Source organism: Gekko japonicus, unplaced genomic scaffold (genome assembly GCF_001447785.1).
Source record: "Gekko japonicus isolate JY-2015 unplaced genomic scaffold, Gekko_japonicus_V1.1 scaffold3438, whole genome shotgun sequence".
NCBI lineage: Eukaryota > Metazoa > Chordata > Lepidosauria > Squamata > Gekkonidae > Gekko > Gekko japonicus.
Window position 1 is genome coordinate 120,134 of NW_015173786.1, and position 19,723 is coordinate 139,856.

The following is a 19,723-nucleotide window of genomic DNA, read 5'->3' on the forward strand; positions in this document are numbered from 1 at the left end:
GAGGCGAACAGAAGAACAGGAAGAATCTTCACAGTAAGTTCCAGGGTTCTGGTTTGTCTGGATCATGGCTTCTTTTAGTCACTGCTAGCAAGGCTGAATAGTTAAATACACACACAGGTCATAAATATAGTTTCCAGGTTGGGAAATTCCTAGAGATTTGGGGGTGGAGCCTGGGAAAGGTAGAGTTTTGGGACCTGAGGGACCTCAGCAGGGTACAGTGCCATGGAGTCCACCCTCCAAAGCAGCCATTTTTTCCAGGAGACCTGATCTCTTTGGTCTGGAGATCATTTGTCATTCCAGGAGATCTCCAGGCCCCACCTGGAGGTTGGCAACCTTAGTCAAGAATTTCTTAGCTTCAGTGATTACTGCAAATTGGTAGCCAGTTTCTTACTATGAAGGGACAGAACAGTTTCCACCATGTGTGAGAAGGTTACCTTGTGGTTGGGGAAGTATGCATGGTCTGGTTCCTTGTCAGGTAGAAATGTCAAAATGTCAGCCTAGGAAACAGAAAGTGAAAGATAGTGTGACTTTCAGTTTTGGAGAAATGAAACTAAAAAAGACAGATCTTGATAACTGAAACATAGTCGCTCTTCCTGATTGGTCAAGATCCGGGGGGGAGTAGCAGATCTAAATGGTATAAAGAGAGGAACCGGAGGCTGAGTAGGAAGAGGCAGAGCATGATAGAAGAGAGCTGAAGACAACTTGCCGAAGAACTTTTAACTGCTTCAAGGACAAGGAGTTGAGTACAAGGACAACTACAACCCAAACAAGAAACATTCGAATGATAGCTGGCGCAGATGAAATTTACCTCTTAAGTGCAAGCAAGCTGAGGCCAGGGGTGGTGAAGCAGACACAACTAACGGCTGTGTGATAGAAACAGATTAATTAGCAGGGGCCAGGGAAAAAAGGTAAACCATAAGTATGAAGAACAAAAGGAAAAGATCTAGGAAGAATTCTGGTACGCCTTCATCGTCCACCCCTAAGTTAGCGAAACAGCTGCGTATGGATGACTCATTTCAGGAAGAATTGGTGAGTGACTTACTAATTACTAGGGTTGCCATTCCCCCGACGGGGGCAAGGGTTTACCTGCTTTTGGGGGTCCCAATCCGCCACTGCCCAGCCGGCGGGTGAGCCCTGCCCCCCAAAGAGTCCCATCCGTGCCAACGTGCCCGGCGCAATGACGTCACCCGGAAGTTTTAAATGCTTTAAAGGAAGAAGAAGAAGGACAAGGAGCTGCCCTGGGAAAGGAACAAGTTTGAGTCACAGGAAATTGCTTGCTTTTAGAACCTGCCAAGATATGGAACGATCTAGTTAAGCAGGTGAGAGGTCTCTTAACCAAAATGATTTTTTTTTTTGTGTGGAAGCTGCCTTCAATTCTTAATCCCACAATGTACCTAGCTTCCCTCATTCATTTTTTCTTCACCTGTGAGGTAAGTGAGGCTGAGGGAGCGTGACTCTGCCAAGGTCACCCAGTGAGCTTACAGGGCAGAGTGGAGATTGGAACCTTGGTCCAACCCTCTAACCGCAACACCATCTTATTATGTGTCAAAGATGCTTCAGTAAAACTTGATTTTATTGCACTGGCAAATTGGTCTGTGTAGCTCCGTTTTCTACCCTTCCTCCTGCTGTATGTGGTCAATGTGAGTAGGCGGAGACCTATAAGGAATCTGTCGGCTTATAATGAAAGGACCGCTCTGTAGATGCAGCCAAAAGGAGGGATGGGAAAAAGGCTTCCACCTGGTAAGGAGGTGTAATACTAGTGTGTGGAAGAGTTAAAAAGGGGTTACAGAAGTTGTCTTCTGGCTCCTCTTCTTCCTGCATAGGCTGCTCCCCAGACTGGCATTTAATACCCTGGGGTTAAGATGCTGAGCTGCAGACCAGAAGGTCGGTAGTTCGGCAGTTCGAGACCCGAGTGCTGCATGACAGAGTGAGCTCCCGTCTGGCCCCAGCTCCTGCCATCCTAGCAGTTTGAAAGCAAGGAATTGCAAGTAGATAAATAGGTACCGCTTCAGTGGGAAGGTGACAGCGTTCTGTGCACTTCAGCGTTTAATCATGCCAGCCACATGACCACAGAAATGTCTTTGGATAGCGCTGGCTCTTCGGCTTGGAAATAGAGATGAACACCACCCCCTAGAGTCGGGTTCAACTGGCTTTCAAGCAAGGGAAACCTTTACCTTTACTTTAGATTCTTGCAGAATATACTTTAGAATGGCTGACCTAGGATCTCAAGAGCATGCCTCTGTAGTACATCCCCTTCACATAAACAGAACTAGGAAAAAGAGGTTTTCAGTGCTTAGTTCTTGTGGCCCTTTCTTATATGCCCAAGGAAATGCTGATCACCACGTTGGGGTCAGGAAGCAATTTTTCTCCAGGCCAATTTGGCCGGGGATCCTGGAGGTTTTTTGACATCTTTTGGGCATGGAACAGGGGTCACTGGGGTTGTGTTTGGGTATGTGTGAATTTCCTGCATGGTGTAGGGGTTGGACTAGATGACCCTGGAGGTCTCTTCCATTATGATTCTATGAGTCTAGGTTTGTGCAGATATAGGCTTCAGTGGATGGGACATATGTTTGTGTGAGAAAGGGGATACACACATCAAGTATCTTAGGTTAAAGGAAATTCGTTTTTGCATGAGTTCCGTGTATTCTTTAGAGCTTTTAGGATCATAAGAAGGGCCCTGTTGGATCTGAACAAAGTTTGTCTTAATCCGCTTCAGCAAATTTGTTTATTTAACAAAATTCAGTCTTTTTCAATTGTGCGTGCTTTTAATTAGGTGTGTTTTTCTGTGTGTTTTTAAATTTGTAATCTTTGTCTTTTCAATATGCTGGTTTTAGTGTGTCGGTGTGGGCGTGTATTCCATGTGTATTCTGGTTTTAATGTGTATTGCTAATTTTTTGTCCTTTCCTTGCCTCTATGCTTAGGAGTTGGAAGCTATTGAAACCGAAGTGAGAACAATGGAGAAGGATGTGGACAAAATTAAGATGATCCTGTCCCCTTCCGAAGACACCCTCGAGTTTTCTCCCAAAGAGCATCTTAAACATGGCCAGGTGGATATTCTCATTTTTAAAACAGGGAGACTGTTTTTGAAAGATTGGGAAAACTGAAGTATATCCATATTGTTGAAAATACAGCATGAACTGGGAGACCGCTACTGACTTGCAATTTTTCCTTGTATATATTTTTTCAAACTTTCCTTCACTCTTAATTCAGTTGGCGTGTGCTATAGTTCAGACAATGTACAAGCTACTTTTTGTTTGTTTGCCTACAAGTTGCCTTGGGGGTCCATTAAGAGAGGTACCACATGAACTCATGAAACTGTTTTATAATGAGACAGACCACTGGTCTGTCAAGGTCAGTGTTGTCTACTCTGATTGACGTCGGCACTGCAACATCTCCAGTAGAAGTCTTTCGTGTCACCTTCTTTTGAACTGGGGATGCTGGGGATTGAACCTGTTATAATGAGACAGACCACTGGTCTGTCAAGGTCAGTGTTGTCACTGCAACATCTCCAGTACAAGTCTTTCGTGTCACCTTCTTTGAACTGGGGATGCTGGGGATTGAACCTGGGGCCTTCTACTTGAAAAACAGATGATCTGCCACTGAGGCATGGCCCCCCCTGCTGCTAGCACCCCTGGTTCATGCTATTCGAGACCCCACCACACAAACTCTTTGGTCTCTCTAGTTCAGACCACTAAAATTGCTGTGGTCATTGCAGGGATCAAAACACCAGCAGCAGGTGTGTTAGTCAATTGGTAGATGTGGGAAAAGAAGAAGAGGAGCAGCAGGAGGAGGTGGTGGTAGAGAAAAAGAGGAGGAGGAGGAGATTGGATTTATATTCAGCCCTTCACTACCCGAAGGAGTCTCAGAGCGGCTTACAATCTCCTTTCCCTTCCCTTCTCCACAACAGACACTTTGTGAGGTAGATGGGGCTGAGAGAGCTCTTTTGAGAACTGCTCCTGAGAGAACAGCTCTCAGAGAGAATGTGTGACTGACCCAAGGTCACACCAGCAGCTGGCTATCTAGTCGTGGCTTTATAACCCATCCTTCACTACTTGAAGGAGTCTCAGAGCAGCTTACCTTCCTTGCCCCCATAACAGATACCCTGTGAGGTAGGAGGGTCTGAGAGAGCTCTTTTGAGAACTGCTCTTGAGAGAACAGCTCTGAGAGAACTTGTGACTGACCCAAGGTCACACCAGCAGCTGCAAGTGGAGGAGTAGAGAATCAAACCCGGTTCTCCCAGATTAGAGTCTGCGCTCTTAACCACTGCACCAAACTGAGTAATATTCAGGTAACATCTGTGAATGCAGCACTTTTGAACACTGTAAAGCACTGTATGCTGTTGGTAGATTCTTCTCCCCTCTTCCTGTTCAAACCTTTTATAACATTGTTGGTTCTCTGTCTTCTGTTTTAGGTCATATTGGCCCACATTGGCCCCATGAAGAAGGCCCTCAGGGAGATTCAGTCTTACCAAGAAAGTCTTCGGCTTCCAGGAGTGAAGCTGCAGCCTTTCTCTGCCTTCCAGAGGGCAAAGCAGCTTTTGAAAGACTTGAAGACATTAGAGAGAATGACCAGGGAGCAAAACGAGCTGCTTGAGGTGAAAATAAATCCTACACTGACACTTTGTATGCACTAATCTCAGTAATCCTTATAGTCAGGGCTATTTTGGGGCAGGAGCGCACAGGAACGGAGTTCCGGCTGGCTTCAGAGCTGGCCTCGCCCACTACAGCCAAAACCTCAGCGTGCGTTGCTACAGAGGGGAGGCCTGGAGAGCGACCCCCCTCCCAGCAACTCTGAGGCAGATGGGCCAAGGGGGGCCCTGGAAGGATCGGGTGGCATTTAAATTCCTCCCCGTCCCTTCCCTGGCCTGTCCAAGGGCTGGCTTGCCCGGTCTCCCTGTAGCCATGCAGTGCCCGGGCAAGCCAAGGGAAGGCACGGGGGTATGGCTTATTATGCTAATGAGCTGTGCTGTCAGGGGTGTGGCCTAATGTGCTGAGTTTCTCCTGCTTGGTGTGGCCTATTATGCTAATGAGTTCCTGCTGGGCTTTTTCTACAAAAAGAGCTCTGCTTATAGTGCTTAAGTTACAGTGAACCTTCATGGCGGGGGATGGGGACCTTCTCCTGTTGCCGTCTCCTTACAGTTGACATTCAGAGGTATACTGTGTCAAAACATGGATGTCCTATGTAGCCATCATTGGCTAATAGCCATTGGTGGATGTTGGAAAACTTTGTGACGAGGGGCTGTCTGAGGTTTAGCTGGACTGTGGGTACCTAACAGAATTAGCACACTTACTTTTGATGTCGTTCATGGCAAATGTGTATAAACCTGTAGGCTCGTAGCTACCCTGGAGCTTTTGGAGGCTCTGTCCCCTTTCTTAAAAGCACAGCCCCACAAGAATTTCTCCTGTAAAGGCTTTTTTCAGTCATTTTAAAATAATTTCTTTAAAGGTGTGCACTCCTTTAAGGAGAGTGGGGTGCTGTAGTTGACTAATTCCCGTACTGCGCAAGAGGGTTGGAGTAGGTGACCTCTAGGATCCCTTCTAACACTGTGTCAAGAAACTGGTCTCCTTTAAGAGAGCTTTTCTTTTTTTTTTTTTAATAAATTAATTTTTTTATTTGTTTTATCCATTGCTTTTACATTCCAGGTTATTTAGCGTCTTACAATTTTTCCTCCCCTTCCCTCCCTCCTCCCTTCCCTATCTTCGTGTAGTCCTTAGTCTTTTCTCTCCAGCCACGGGCACAAAGTCAAAATCTTCCACCGAATGTCTTCCCTTCCCTCCTTGGATATCCACTCCAGATAGGTCTTCCACCTTTTCCAAATTTCTGCGGATTTCCCTTCCCAGGATGCCTCCTTGCGTAGGACTGCCGCGATGTCTGACTGTATGAAATCAAACAGATAGCTGTGCCAGATTTCCACTGTCCACTTACTTTTATCCTTCCAGCCCCAAGCTATAGCTGCTTTCCTTAAGAGAGCTTTTCTGCCCAAGTGTTAGCTTTCTTGACTATAGAAGTCATCACCCCCACCTGCTGGCTTGTTATCAGAATGGTTGCTTCAGCTGGCAGAAGTGATTAACTTGCGGCAACTGAGAACTGTCATCTAAAGTGGCTGACAGCTTGCAATTTAGAGACCTATCCTGGTAACCGCTTTCTACTGGCTAAATGGCCTTTCTGCTCTGAGCACTTCAGCCCCACCAGGGAAAAAAAATTGCCCCACCAAGCCACAAAGTCCTGGCTACGGGCCTGTAAACCAGTCCCTGTATTTCTGCCAGAGAGCCTGAATATCCCAGACTAGGCTGAGCTCATCAGAGTTTGAAAGCTAAGCAGGGTCAGCCGTGGTTAGCACAAGGATGGGAAACCATCAAGGAAGACCAGAGTTTCTATGCAGAAGAAGGCAACGGCACACCACTTCGGTTTGTCTCTTGCCCTGAAAACTCTGTGGGGTCATCATGTCAGTTGCGACTTGACAGTACCTCATTATTGTATTTCTGCCAATATTGCCTCCACTTTCACATATACTGGCATCTTCTATTTAGGATAGTTTTCTGCAAAAGCAAATAATGCTTTTTTCACAGTGCAAATAGAGATGGCTGTTCCCTCACGTATGCACATATTTACCTGCAGTTGACTTAACTGAGCATCAAAAACCACAGTGGTGTCGTGCACATATGAATCCTTGTTCAATGCTTAGGAATAGTGGGAAGTGTCATCATGTCCCAGCTGACTTATGGTGATCCCGTAGTGTTTTCAAGGTAAGAGATGGAATACAGGTAGTTTGCCATTGCCTGCCTATGTGTAGCAACCCTGGACTTCCTTGGTGATCTCCCACCCAAGTACCAATCAGGACTGACCCTGCTTAGCTTTCAAGACCTGACGAGGTCGGGCTATCCTGGGCCAGCCATGTCAGGGCATACATTGCGTACGAGCTTGGAATCACTGAGCATCATCTTTTTTGTCAATTTTTTTTTTATTTAGGATATAAACATTCATAATCAACATTAAATTTTTTACATTTGTCCCTTTCATACCCTACTCACCTCCCTTTTCCCCTTCCCTAATATATGGCTTCCCACAGTGCTTCGACCTCCTGCCCATCTCATTCTTAATTTTTACAACAACAATTTTCTTTTTGTAATTCACTAGGTAACTATTATTTCACTATAGTAATTAATTTTTAACTTATCCTATCTCCCAAGCATTCTATGATTAATAATTATTAAAACTAAACAAATTGTCTTTTACTTCCCAATACTTTTCTAAGTATTCTTTTAGATCCTTCCAGTCATTATAGAAATCTTCTGCTTCCATATTATTCAACTTTCTTGTCAGTTTGTCCATTTCAACTGAAAATAATAATTTTTTAATCCAATCTTCAATCTTCGGGACTTCTTGCTGTTTCCAATTCTGAGCATACGTCATTCTTGCTGTAGTTATCATATACCACATCATAGTTGTCTTTGATACATTAACCTCTTCCATTTTTAGTCCCAAAAGTAGTATTTCTGGTTCCTTGTTAAATGTACATTTCGTGATCTTTTCCATCTCTGCATGGATCTCACTCCAAAATTTCTTTGCTTTTTCGCATGTCCACCACATATGGTAAAAAGAGCCCTCCACTTTTTTACACTTCCAACATTTGTTAGACATATTGATATTCATATTAGCAATCTTTTTCGGTGTCATATTTAGCGTCTTACAATTTTTCCTCCCCTTCCCTCCCTCCTCCCTTCCCTATCTTCGTGTAGTCCTTAGTCTTTTCTCTCCAGCCACGGGCACAAAGTCAAAATCTTCCACCGAATGTCTTCCCTTCCCTCCTTGGATATCCACTCCAGATAGGTCTTCCACCTTTTCCAAATTTCTGCGGATTTCCCTTCCCAGGATGCCTCCTTGCGTAGGACTGCCGCGATGTCTGACTGTATGAAATCAAACAGATAGCTGTGCCAGATTTCCACTGTCCACTTACTTTTATCCTTCCAGCCCCAAGCTATAGCTGCTTTCCTTAAGAGAGCTTTTCTGCCCAAGTGTTAGCTTTCTTGACTATAGTAGTCATCACCCCCACCTGCTGCTTGTTATCAGAATGGTTGCTTCAGCTGGCAGAAGTGATTAACTTGCGGCAACTGAGAACTGTCATCTAAAGTGGCTGACAGCTTGCAATTTAGAGACCTATCCTGGTAACCGCTTTCTACTGGCTAAATGGCCTTTCTGCTCTGAGCACTTCAGCCCCACCAGGAAAAAAAAATTGCCCCACCAAGCCACAAAATCCTGGCTACGGGCCTGTAAACCAGAGAGCCTGAATATCCCAGACTAGGCTGAGCTCATCAGACTTTGAAAGCTAAGCAGGGTCAGCCGTGGTTGGTACAAGGATGGGAAACCATCAAGGAAGACCAGAGTTCCTATGCAGAAGAAGGCAACGGCACACCACTTCAGTTTGTCTCTTGCCCTGAAAACTCTGTGGGGTCATCATGTCAGTTGCGACTTGACAGTACCTCATTATTGTATTTCTGCCAATATTGCCTCCACTTTCACATATACTGGCATCTTCTGTTTAGGACAGTTTTCTGCAAAAACAAATAATGCTTTTTTCACAGTGCAAATACGGATGGCTGTTCCCTCATGTATGCACGTATTTACCTGCAGTCGACTTAACTGAGCATCAGAAACCACAGTGGTGTCGTGCAGATATGAATCCTTGTTCAATGCAAAGGAATAGTGGGAAGTGTCATCATGTCCCAACTGACTTATGGTGATCCCGTAGTGAACATAAGAACATAAGAGACGCCAATGTTGGATCAGGCCAAAGGCCCATCCAGTCCAACACTCTGTATCACACAGTGGCCAGAAATACCAGGTGCCATCAGGAGGTCCACCAGTGGGGCCAGGACATTAGAAGCCCTCCCACTGTTGACCCCCCCCAAGCACCAAGAAGACAGAGCATCACTTTTTCAAGGCAAGAGATGAACACAGGTAGTTTGCCATTGCCTGCCTATGTGTAGCAACCCTGGACTTCCTTGGTGATCTCCCACCCAAGTACCAATCAGGACTGACCCTGCTTAGCTTTCAAGACTTGACGAGGTCGGGCTATCCTGGGCTAGACATGTCAGGGCGTACATTGCGTACGTGCTTGGAATCACTGAGCCTCATCTTGACTCCTTCCTCCCTGGATGCTTTTTTAATCCCCCATGGATCCTGCATTATATTCCGAAATCTGCTATTTGGGACATCCAGCTGCCAACTGCAAATATGTAAGTTTTGCATCAGGAGTAGAGAAAATCAAGGGTAACTGCAGCGTTCCCAATCCAGTGCCAGAATATAAATTATTATTTATGGCAATTGCTGCCCCACCCCTTGCAGACACTTAGAAGAGAGAGAGAGAGAAGAGATTGGATTTATACCCCCCCTCTTCACTACCTGAAGGAGTCTCAGAGCAGCTTACAATCCCTTTCCCTCCCCACAACAGACACCCTGTGAAGTAGGTGGGGCTGAGAGAGCTCTTTCGAGGACTGCCCTTGAGAGAACAGCTCTGAAAGAATTTATGACTGACCCAAGGTCACACCAGCAGCTGCATGCAAAGGAGTGGGGAATCAAACCCAGTTCTCCCAGATTAGAGTCCACGTTCTTAACCATTACACCAAACTCGCTCTCCTAACCACTATGCCAAACTTACACTGAAGTGTTCCCATCTGGGGTGGGGGGAAGCAGAGCTTCTGTCAAAGTTGTTGTTTCCCCTTCTGTCTCAGAACAAACGTTTTCAAAATGTGCCGAATAATGTCCTAGGCTGTGGTTTGACGGCTTATTCGGGCATTAGGCCATGCGGTCCGACGTCCCTCCATCCACTTTAAAACAGCTAATAGTAATTATTGCTTTGCAGCCAATTGTGAAAGAGATGGAACAACGCGAGCAAGAGATAGACGCTCTGAAGCAGTTCCTAAAGAGCCACTTGGATGAGTCGCCTACAGAAATCTCATTAACTGCTCAGGCTGCTTCCTACCCAGAGGTGAGATTTACAACTTTCCGTTCCCCCTACGTTTTTCCTGTCTATCTTTTCACTGGGGGGGAAAAAACAACCCTTGCTGAGAAAAAGTGAGAAGAGCATATTTTAATGTGATTCCTATAATTCCATCAGGATAACATGACCCTACTGGTATTAACGTTGCCATGGTCTTGGTTCAGACCTTCAAAGCTTACCTTAAAATGCACACCTTAGAGTCATAGAATCATAGAGTTGGAAGAGACCTCTGGGGTCATCTAGTCCAATCCCCTGCACAATACAGGAAATTCACAAATACCTCCCCCCCCATGCACCCCCAGTGACCCTTGTTCCGTGCCCAGAAGATGGCAAAAAAACCCCTCCAGGATCCCCAGCCAAACTAGCCTGGAGAAAAATGGCTTCCTGACCCCAAAGATGGCGATCAGCATTTGCCTGGGCATGTACGAAAGGACCACAGGAACTAAGTACTGATGCAACCCTTCCTGCCACCCATTCTCATGACCTGCCTAAGTCCACAGAATCATCATTAGCTGACAGATGGCCATCTAGCCTTTCACAGCTGGATTTGCTGGTCGTTTGTGGGGGGAGGGGTTTCCCCTAGATTTCTCTTCTCTTGGCAGCTGGCTTCAAGTCCAGTAGCAGCTGAGAGACCCACAAGAGTTTCGGGGTACGAGCTTTCGAGAGCCAAAGGGCCGTTCATCAGACCATGGGCGCTTTGACTCTCGAAAGTTCGTACCTCAAAAATCTTGTTGGTTACTAAGGTGCTACTGGACTCGAATCCAGGTGTTCTGCTGTAGAACAACACAGCTGCCCTGTGAAACTGTCTCTGTGCAGTGCTCTTTGTTTGCTCTCGGTCCTCCTTCCCCGCCTGTTTCCCATGTGACACTATTGCCAAGGCCCCTGATTCAAACATCTTATGAATTTTCTCCTGTGGACCTGGTTGTTTTGGTTCCATCTTGAAATCAAGCCCCATAAACCACATTACCTCCAGACTGGGGAGGGGCTGTGGCTCCGTGGTAGAGCATCTGCTTGGTATGCAGAAGGTCCCCGGTTCAATCCCTGGCACCTCTGATTCAAGGACCAGGTAGGAGGTGATGTGAAAGACCTCCGCCTGAGACCCTGGAGAGCCGCTGCCAGTCTGAGCAGACAATGCTACTGACTTTGATGGACTGATGAACTGATATTCAGTATAAGGCAGCTTCATGTGTGTTCACATGACTCTTATTATAGTCAGTCCTTTGATCCTGCCCCAGTGTTCCCGCAAGGCTATGCCTGAATACCAGAAATAGAATAAGGAACCCCATCTTTTCTGAACAATTTATTTATTGGTTTTTCCAGTATAAGCCTGTATCATACATAAATACCAAGACGACAAGGATACATGTACATTTCCCCCACAATTCCTTATTCCTTTTTCAGCAAAACAGACATAACAATCATATTACCCAAATACATACACAATTATCCTTCTGCTATTCTCCACTATTTTATCCAATCTACGTTGAGTACAAATAAATTTGCCATTTACTTTTCCTTTGTTATATAATACTGCCCTACCTAACCTATGACCTATAAGATCATATTGGCAATATTAATGCATACTAGTATCCTATAGACATATCTTCCCAGTATGAAAAACAGGGTTTAAAGTTCAATTTATTGATTTTTATTTTTATTCTTCATTTACTCTCTCTCTATATATTTTGTTTTCCCCCTTACGTTTCCATTAATTCTTCATCTCCTATATCTTAAATACACCTATCCAAAGTAAGCTAGCTTTGTTTGCTCCCCAATTACTATTCCATCAGCCATTCAATTAATAACCTGTCTAATCTGAGTCAGATCTATGCCCCGATACACCAATAAATACATACATAATTAACTAAATATCATCTACAATAACATCTTAACTTCCCAATTCATAACCCATCCAGTACTTCTTTTTTATTAAATATCATATTAAAACCCAATATCACATTAAATTCTCTAAATTTTCTATCATGATTCACTAATAATCTTAAAAAAACACAAAATAACCAAAAACACAAACAAAGAAAATTTCTATACCTACTTAAATACTTTCAAATTCATTATTCCTCCCCCTCATTTATAAGCCACTCATTACATCTTTCTACATAATTTTTCTCCAATATCCCATGATTGCCAATTTCTTTACCCCTCAATATTTTATTTATTGTTATTAACTTATTAACAATCCTCATTAACCCCTTATTAATATAAATAGCACCTCAAGTCATTATTTGGGTCAAGCATCCCATTCTATTCTTCTAGCAAGCTCACATATGGAACCAAAACATATCACTTTAAATTATACACAGTTGAAAGTTAATTATCCAGGTCATTACTCCATCTAGTCCTATCTAAGGTATAAACCAAACCTTCTGCCTTTCTCAATCTCTTATTCTTTCTCTTATACATCAACATTCTCCCTATCTGCCTCAGTCTGTCTACATGACTTCGATCTTTATGTCTTCTTAGCTTTCCCAATTTCTCCTTGCTGTTATTTAACCATTCCATCTTCCTTCTAGGGCTTTTCTCTTTAAATTTCCAGGCCCTTCTTTTCCTTCTCTTAATCCTCCTTTCTCCTTCTTTGCCATTCTTCTTCCGTCCCTTTTTACAGCTAGATACTCCTACTTTAACACATGTCCGTTCTTTTCCCTTTAAATCCTTTCTAGTTCTTTCAGTTACCAAATATTCCGTCTCTTGCATAGGCTCCGGTTCTCTTTCTTTAATGTCAGTACACTTCTCCTTTTGCCGCTCCTCTGGTATTTCTCTCAAATTGGGCCGTTCTGCTTCCTCCCTCTCTCCAAACTTTCTCTGGACGTTATCCAATTTTTCCATTATTTTCCCACATGCTTTTCTGCATTCTCCTTGGATTGTCGCCCTCAAAATTCTCAAAAACTGTTCCACAGTCAGCTCACCCATCTCGACGTTGTCATCAAACTCCTGTTCAACTTCCGTCTCTTCCTCCATATCGATCGGTTCCTCCATAGCGCTTCAACTTTCAACAAGAAGTTCCCTGTATTCCATAAGCTTTTACACCAACAATTTTTTTCTTTAGACATCTTTGCCAATAGAACCAATCCATCTAAACCCAGAACGACAGTATTTATAGTTCCTTTTCCCCCCGAACAGACACCGGTATAAACTTTTGTCCCTTGCTTCTCCCGGCCGTTTCCACTTTCCTTCTTGGACAATTCCTCTTTGGGGGCTTCTTTAACACTCCACCAAAGAAAAACATTACTCAACCTTCGTTATTTTTCTTCTGTTTTGCCGTGTTAGTAAATTTCCTCATTGTATTTCCCATTTAATTAAAAAAGCCGGTTGGCAGCAGCTAGTCCAAACATGGCGACGGCCATGTTTTCCCCAAACAAACGGTCTTGTATTGGGGCTGTTTCTGGACACCCCCCGCTTTGCCGATCGCGCCCCACCCAAAAAGACGCCCCTTACTCCCGCCCTCACTCCATGAGGGCTGGCCAAGTTCTCCCGGAGACCGGGAGCCTCGGAAAGATCTGTTAGCGGGACGGGCGGCATGGAAAGAAGCCGTGCTCCACCCGTCGCCGCGCCGCCCCCCCCCATTTTTTGATCCCTGTATACATGCACTTCTTAGCACAGGCCTAGCAATTGAAAGACTGCATCAAACTGATAGCAAGATGACAGTGGGTCATGCTGAAGGTGTGAAAGAAATGTGGAGGCACCTCTTCCATCCATTATGTGAAAGCCCATCTCTGGTGGGAGTCAACCAAATGGCTATTCTCCCCAATGACCTAGGAGTCTCCTCCCTGATCTATTTCTGGTTTCCTGTGGGTCCTTCTGTCTTTATAGTTGTGACTGTATACCAACCTGTTATTAGGAAAGGACTGAGAGCTAAACCACACGTTACAAGTTATACGAGTTCGCTATGGGGACTAGCAGCCATTCTGAATTCCCAGTGGCAGCTCCGTTTCCACGTGTCACAGGTGACCGATTCTCATCAACACTGTGGTGTAGGGGGAAGAGGGGTTACTGCCTTCCCAGTTTGGTGTAGTGGTTAAGTGTGCAGACTGTAATCTGGGAGAACCGGGTTTGATACTCCACTCCTCCACTTGCAGCTGCTGCATGACCTTGGGCAAGCCATAGTTCTGTCAGAGCTGTTCTCTCAAGGACAGTTCTTGAAAGCGCTCTCTTAACCACACCTACATCACAGGGTGTGTCTGTTGCGGGGAGGGGAAGGGGAAGAAGTTTGTAAGCTGCTCTGAGACTCCAAGTGAAGGGCAGGGTATAAATCCAATCTCCTCCTCCTCTTCTTCTTCTTCTTCTCCTTCTCCTCCTCCTCCTCCTCCTCCCCTGAACTTTTTCCCCTGAGCCAAACTGGTACTGGCAAATAACCCCTCTCAGCACCATTCTAGTACAGGAAAATGAGCTGAAACACTAAAAAGATCAAAGAAAAGCCAGTAAATCCAACTGCACTAAACTCCACATGGATGCCTGCATCAGCAGAGTCTACAGGTTAAAGACCTCCTCAAAGAGGCCGATTTTTAGCAGGCGGCGGGAAAATGAATGAGCTTAAGGGAAGCTGAAAGGAAGAGGCCAGGAGGGCATTCCAGAGTCGGGTAACCTTGTTAATGGATTTGGTGCTCGGACTTCTGTTAATATTGAAATTGCCACTGCATCGCAGCTGTTGTAATTCACGTGGTACAGAGCACAAGTTAAAGTGCCTAATTACTAGTTTGTCAAGTTGGTACCTACTTGAGAACGAAGGCAGAGAGGACAGCACAGCTCGTTTGCATTTCCTTGGACACTTTCAGCACGCGATGTGCTTCTCGCTTTTTAGATTGAATTAGCATTTTGTACAGCATGCTACATGGAGCTGCGGTGGCTCAAGTGGTTAAGACGCTGAACTGCAGGCTGTGGAAGGTCGGTAGTTCGAGACCTGGGTGCCGCATGATGGAGTGCGCTCCCATCTCTAGTTCCAGCTCCTGCCAACCTAGCAGTTCAAAAGCAAGAGATTGCAAGTAGATAAATAGGTACCACTTCGGTGGGAAGGTAACAGCATTCTGTGCGCCTTGGTGTTTAGTCATGCCGGCCACATGACCACGGAAGCGTCTTCGGACAGTGCTGGCTCTTCGGCTTTGAAACGGAGATGAGCACCACAACCCTAGAGTCGGATTTGACTGGCATTCGAGCAAGGGAAACCTTTACCTTTACAGCATGCTATAGCCCTAGCTAGCCCGATCACATCTGATCTCAGAAGGGTCAGCCCTGGCTAGAATTTGTCTGGGACACCTGCAAGGAATACCAGGCCCGTGACACTTGGACAGGCAATGACAAACCACCTATTTTTTTATATGTTGGCTTTTTATTTAGTAGAGCCAACAAATACAGAAGCATGAAGCAGATTACAAAGAAATAGCATAACAGACGACAAAGACAAATTAGAGTAGTCAGTCAATAAGCAATACCAAACATTAGATCTTGCAACTTATAAATGTCCTTAATAGGGTAGCACCACCTCTGAGTGTCATAAAACATAGAATGTTAGAGTTGGAAGGGACCTTGCAGGAGCATAGCCGAAAGGTAGCCCTACAACATACCCGAATGAAGGTCTGTTGCCTTGAAAACCCTATGGGGTCGCCATAAGTCAGCTGTGACTTGACAACAAAACAACAAGTTGTACATCCTTCCAGTGTTCCCTCTAAGCTGAGTTAGGGTGAGCTAGCTCACAGTTTTTTAGCCTACGGCTCACACATTTTGGTCTTCACTCAGGAAGGAGCGCTCCCAGAGCAAACTAATTTATACAGTCGCCATATCGCTCGCTCACAACTTTAATCCCAGTAGCTCACAAAGCAGAATTTTTGCTCACAAGCCTCCACAGCTTAGAGGAAACATTGCTTCTTTCTGTATTTCCCAGTTTTGTCTTGCATGAGATAAGAAAAACCTCCCCGCCCCCATCTCAGTTCCCTTCCAGAGGTGATGACAGGAAGTAGTATTGTTAGTTGTGCTGTCTACTTTAGTCATTTGTCTAACCTGCGTTTTGTCACCGGTGGAACTCCTAGCTACTCAGCCTCCAGGATATCCACTCCCACAATCCGGAGAGTGTCCAGGCTAGGTGTTTATTACTGAACCTCTACATTCCTTACTGAGCTATGGCCGGTGGTGCAGGCGGCCACCAGGCTAGGTCGTTTCCTGTGGAACCTCTTGCAGTGGCAATGGGGAATTGCTTCAGTGTGGAAAAGGAAGTCGAGGAAAACTTGGCCGATGGCATCGCAGTAAGACGGGACTCGCTCGTTCCTTCCCTTTCGTGCCCCCTACCCCTGTGCAGAGGTTACACCTGAATGTGATTGTTCCTTAGGGCGAAGAGATGGAGAAGATAAAGCAAAAGATCGTTCTCCTGTGCCAGACAAAGGATGACCTCTTGATGACCATGAAGAGTTCTCTGCTGGAGCTTCACCAGCGGCATGAACAGTCTGAACTGGAAGATGAAGGTGTTGAATCTACGGAGCTAGAGGAAAGTGGGTTGGCCAGTGGAGGAGGCACTGATCGACAGGTATGTGGAACACCATCATGTCCCTTGACGTGGCTTCAGTGGCTTCGATGGCCAGTGTGGTGTAATGGTTAAGAGCAGCAGACTGTGACCTGGAAAATGGGGTTTGATTCCCCACTCCTCCACAAGAAGTCTGCTGGGTGACCTTGGGCCACTCACCGTTCTCTCAGAACTCTCTCAGCCCCATCTACCTCACAAGGTGACTGTTGTGGGGAGAGGAAGGGAAGGTGATTCTAAGCCACTCCGAGACTTCTTAAGGTAGAGAAAGGGTATAAAAGCCAACTCTTCTTCATCTTCTTCCACATGGAGCCTACTCAGTGGCCTTGGGCCAGTTCACAGTTCTCTCAGAACTCTCTCAGCCCCACCTGCTTCACAAGGTACCTGTTGTGGGGGGAAGAAGGGAAGGGAATTGTAAGCCTCTTTGAGGCTCAAAGTTAGAGGAAAGTGGGGTATAAAAACCAACTCTTCTTCATCTTCTTCCACATGAAGCCTGCTAGGTAACCTTGGGCCAGTCACGGTTCTCTCAGAACTCTCTCAGCCCCACCCGCCACACAAGGTACCTGTTGTGGGGAGAGGAAGGGAAGGGGATTGTAAGCCTCTTTGAGACTCTTTACAGTTACAAAAAGCGGGGTATGAAAACCAGCTCTTCTTCTTCATTGCAAATTGGTCAAATGCTCAAGGGAACTCCTTTACATTTTTTGTTATTTTCGATAGGAAGAAGGGGGGGAGGGGCTCTGGTGAAGGAGACATTAGAGGAGGAGCTGGGTTCGAGTTCAGGAGCAAATGAGGCACCCACAAGATTTTCAGGGTATAAGCTTTTGAGAGTCACAGCTCTCCTTGTCAGCTTGTACCCCCAGAATCTTGTGGGTCTCTGAGGTGCTCCTGGACTCGAATCTAGCTGCTGTTCTGTAGACCAACACAGTTACCCTCCAGAAACTGTCTTTGTAAGAGGAGGAAACCCTCAAAACATACGGCAACATATTTCAAGATCACATTCTTCAGACTTCCTTGTATATGTTGGTCAGGCTGCACCTGGAGTGCTGTGTGCAGTTCTGGAGGCCTCACTTCAGAAAGGGTGCGGACAGAATGCAGAGGGAGAGTGATGAGGATGATCAGGGGCCTGGAGACCAAGCCCTGTGAGGAAAGGCTGAGGGACTTGGGAATGTTCAGTCTGGAGAAGAGGAGGTTGAGGGGGCAAATATTGATTGCTTTCTTCGAGTATTGGAAGGGCTGTCACTCAGAGGGGGCAGCAGTTCCTGTCGGCAGCAGAGGAGAGGACTCGCAATCATGGGTTTAAATTAAGGGCAGGAAGGTACCAGCTGGATATTAGGGAAAACTTGACAGGTTTGACAGAGTTATTCAACAGTGAAATTGGCTGCCTAGGGAGGTGGTGAGCTCTGGTCAGGGATGCTCTAGGCTGATCCTGCAGAGGGATGGACTAGATTACCTGTAGGACCCCTTCCAGCTCTGTGATTCTGTGTTGCCAGGAGTTAGAGGGAGTTCAAGGATTGTTGTTGCTAAAATAGCTGATAAAGAGAGCAAGGCAGGGGGAGTCGATCGAGGCTGTTTTCCTTGTCCGATCAAGGTTAAGTATATTCCAGTTCTGCTGATGTCCACGAGAGTGTAAAATGCCCGCTTGTATTTCTCCTGTTGAAGTCTGTGGCTGGTAAAAGCGCTTCATATTGGCAGCGTCATGCCTGTAGCAGCCCTCTGAGTTAGTTGGTGCCTTAGCACGTGTGGGAAAGTGGCTGAACACCGGATTTGAAGAGGACAGAATAAAGGAACCTTTCTGCGGCTCTGGTTAACTGGGCTGTATCTCTCCATGTACGTTGCAGCTGTCGAAGCGAGGGTCGCTGTCTCTTCTACCTTCCCTGGTTGAAGAAGCAGAAGACGGCTCATTCCTCGGTGAAGTAAGTCTAATACAGTGGTGTCAAACTCATTTGTTATGCGGGCTGGATCTGACATAATTGTCACTTTGTTTGGCCAGGGCACATGTGCCATGAAACGTAATGCCAGCTCCTGGAGATAGAAACCGTATAAAGGACAGCAGCTGGTAAGCTCTGAGTTGGTGTATCCTCACTGCAGGGTCCCATGGGTCGGGGGAAGGGAGTGCAGAGGAAAACCCAGAGGCGGACTGGAGAGGGAGCAGTGCAGCCAGTGTGGGTAGGTGCTCCCATGATGCTTGACTGCCGCAGACGAGGTTGTTCTGCCGTGCTGAAGCCACAATGGAGTGGCTCCGCCCACTCCCCCCCCCGCACTTCCTCCCTTGCATCAGTTGCTCGTACGGTGGTGTCAAACTCATTTGTTATGAGGGCTGGATCTGACATAAATGTCACTTTGTTTGGCCAGGGCACATGTGCCAAGAAACGTAATGCCAGCTCCTGGAGATAGAAACCGTATAAAGGACAGCAGCTGGTAAGCTCCAAGTTGGTGTATCCTCAGTGCAAGGTCCCATGGGCTGTGGGAGGGGAGTGCAGAGGAAAACCCACATGGGCGGACTGGAGAGGGAGCAGTGCAGCCAGCATGGGTAGATGCTCCCATGATGCTTGACTGCCGCAGACGAGGTTGTTCTGCCGTGCTGAAGCCACAATGGAGTGGCTCCGCCCACTCCCCCCCCCGCCCTTCCTCCCTTGCATCAGTTGCTCGCGGGCCGCACAAGAGCCCTGAACGGGCCGGTTCTGGTCCCCGGGCCTGATGCTTGACACCCCTGGTCTAATACAAAGCTCATCACCCCTGAAGCCAGTACGAAAGGCTCCCGTTGACTCTCAAAAGCTTATACCCCCAGAAATCGTTTTGCTCTCTGAGGTGCTACTGGAGGCAGCGGACTCTAATCTGGGGAACCGGGTTTGATTCCCCGCTCCTCCTCCACATAAAAGCCAGCTGGGTGACCGTGGGCCCGTCCCAGTTATCTCAGGACTCTCTCAGTCCCACCTGCCTCACAAGGTGCCTGTTGTGGGGAGAGGAAAGGGAAGGCGATTGTAAGCCGCTCTGAGACCTTAGGGCAGAGAAAAGCGGAGTATAAAATCAGCTATACTAATGCAGGCCAACATGGCTACCCTTTGAAAAAATGTATAGCAGGATAACTCTCAATACAGAAAGAGCCCCTTCAAATTAGAAATGAGGAAAGAAGCACTTGAGAGCCAGTCTGGTGTAGTGGTTAAGTGCGTGGACTCTAATCTGGGAGAACCGGGCTTGAT

The 19,723-nt window shown here is 46.2% G+C and overlaps 1 protein-coding gene across 1 annotated transcript in view; it reads left to right on the top strand.

Moving 5' to 3' along the window:
* The window catches only part of LOC107120783 (nesprin-2-like), a gene marked incomplete at its 3' end in the record, with an annotated part of 122,056 nt that overhangs the window by 93,419 nt on the left and 8,914 nt on the right, over nt 1-19,723 (top strand). The window contains exons 35-39 of the mRNA XM_015423551.1: nt 2,922-3,047; nt 4,412-4,594; nt 9,863-9,988; nt 16,335-16,529; nt 18,362-18,436. Coding sequence (XP_015279037.1) covers nt 2,922-3,047; nt 4,412-4,594; nt 9,863-9,988; nt 16,335-16,529; nt 18,362-18,436 — 705 coding nt within the window. The remainder of the gene's footprint in view (nt 1-2,921; nt 3,048-4,411; nt 4,595-9,862; nt 9,989-16,334; nt 16,530-18,361; nt 18,437-19,723) is intronic.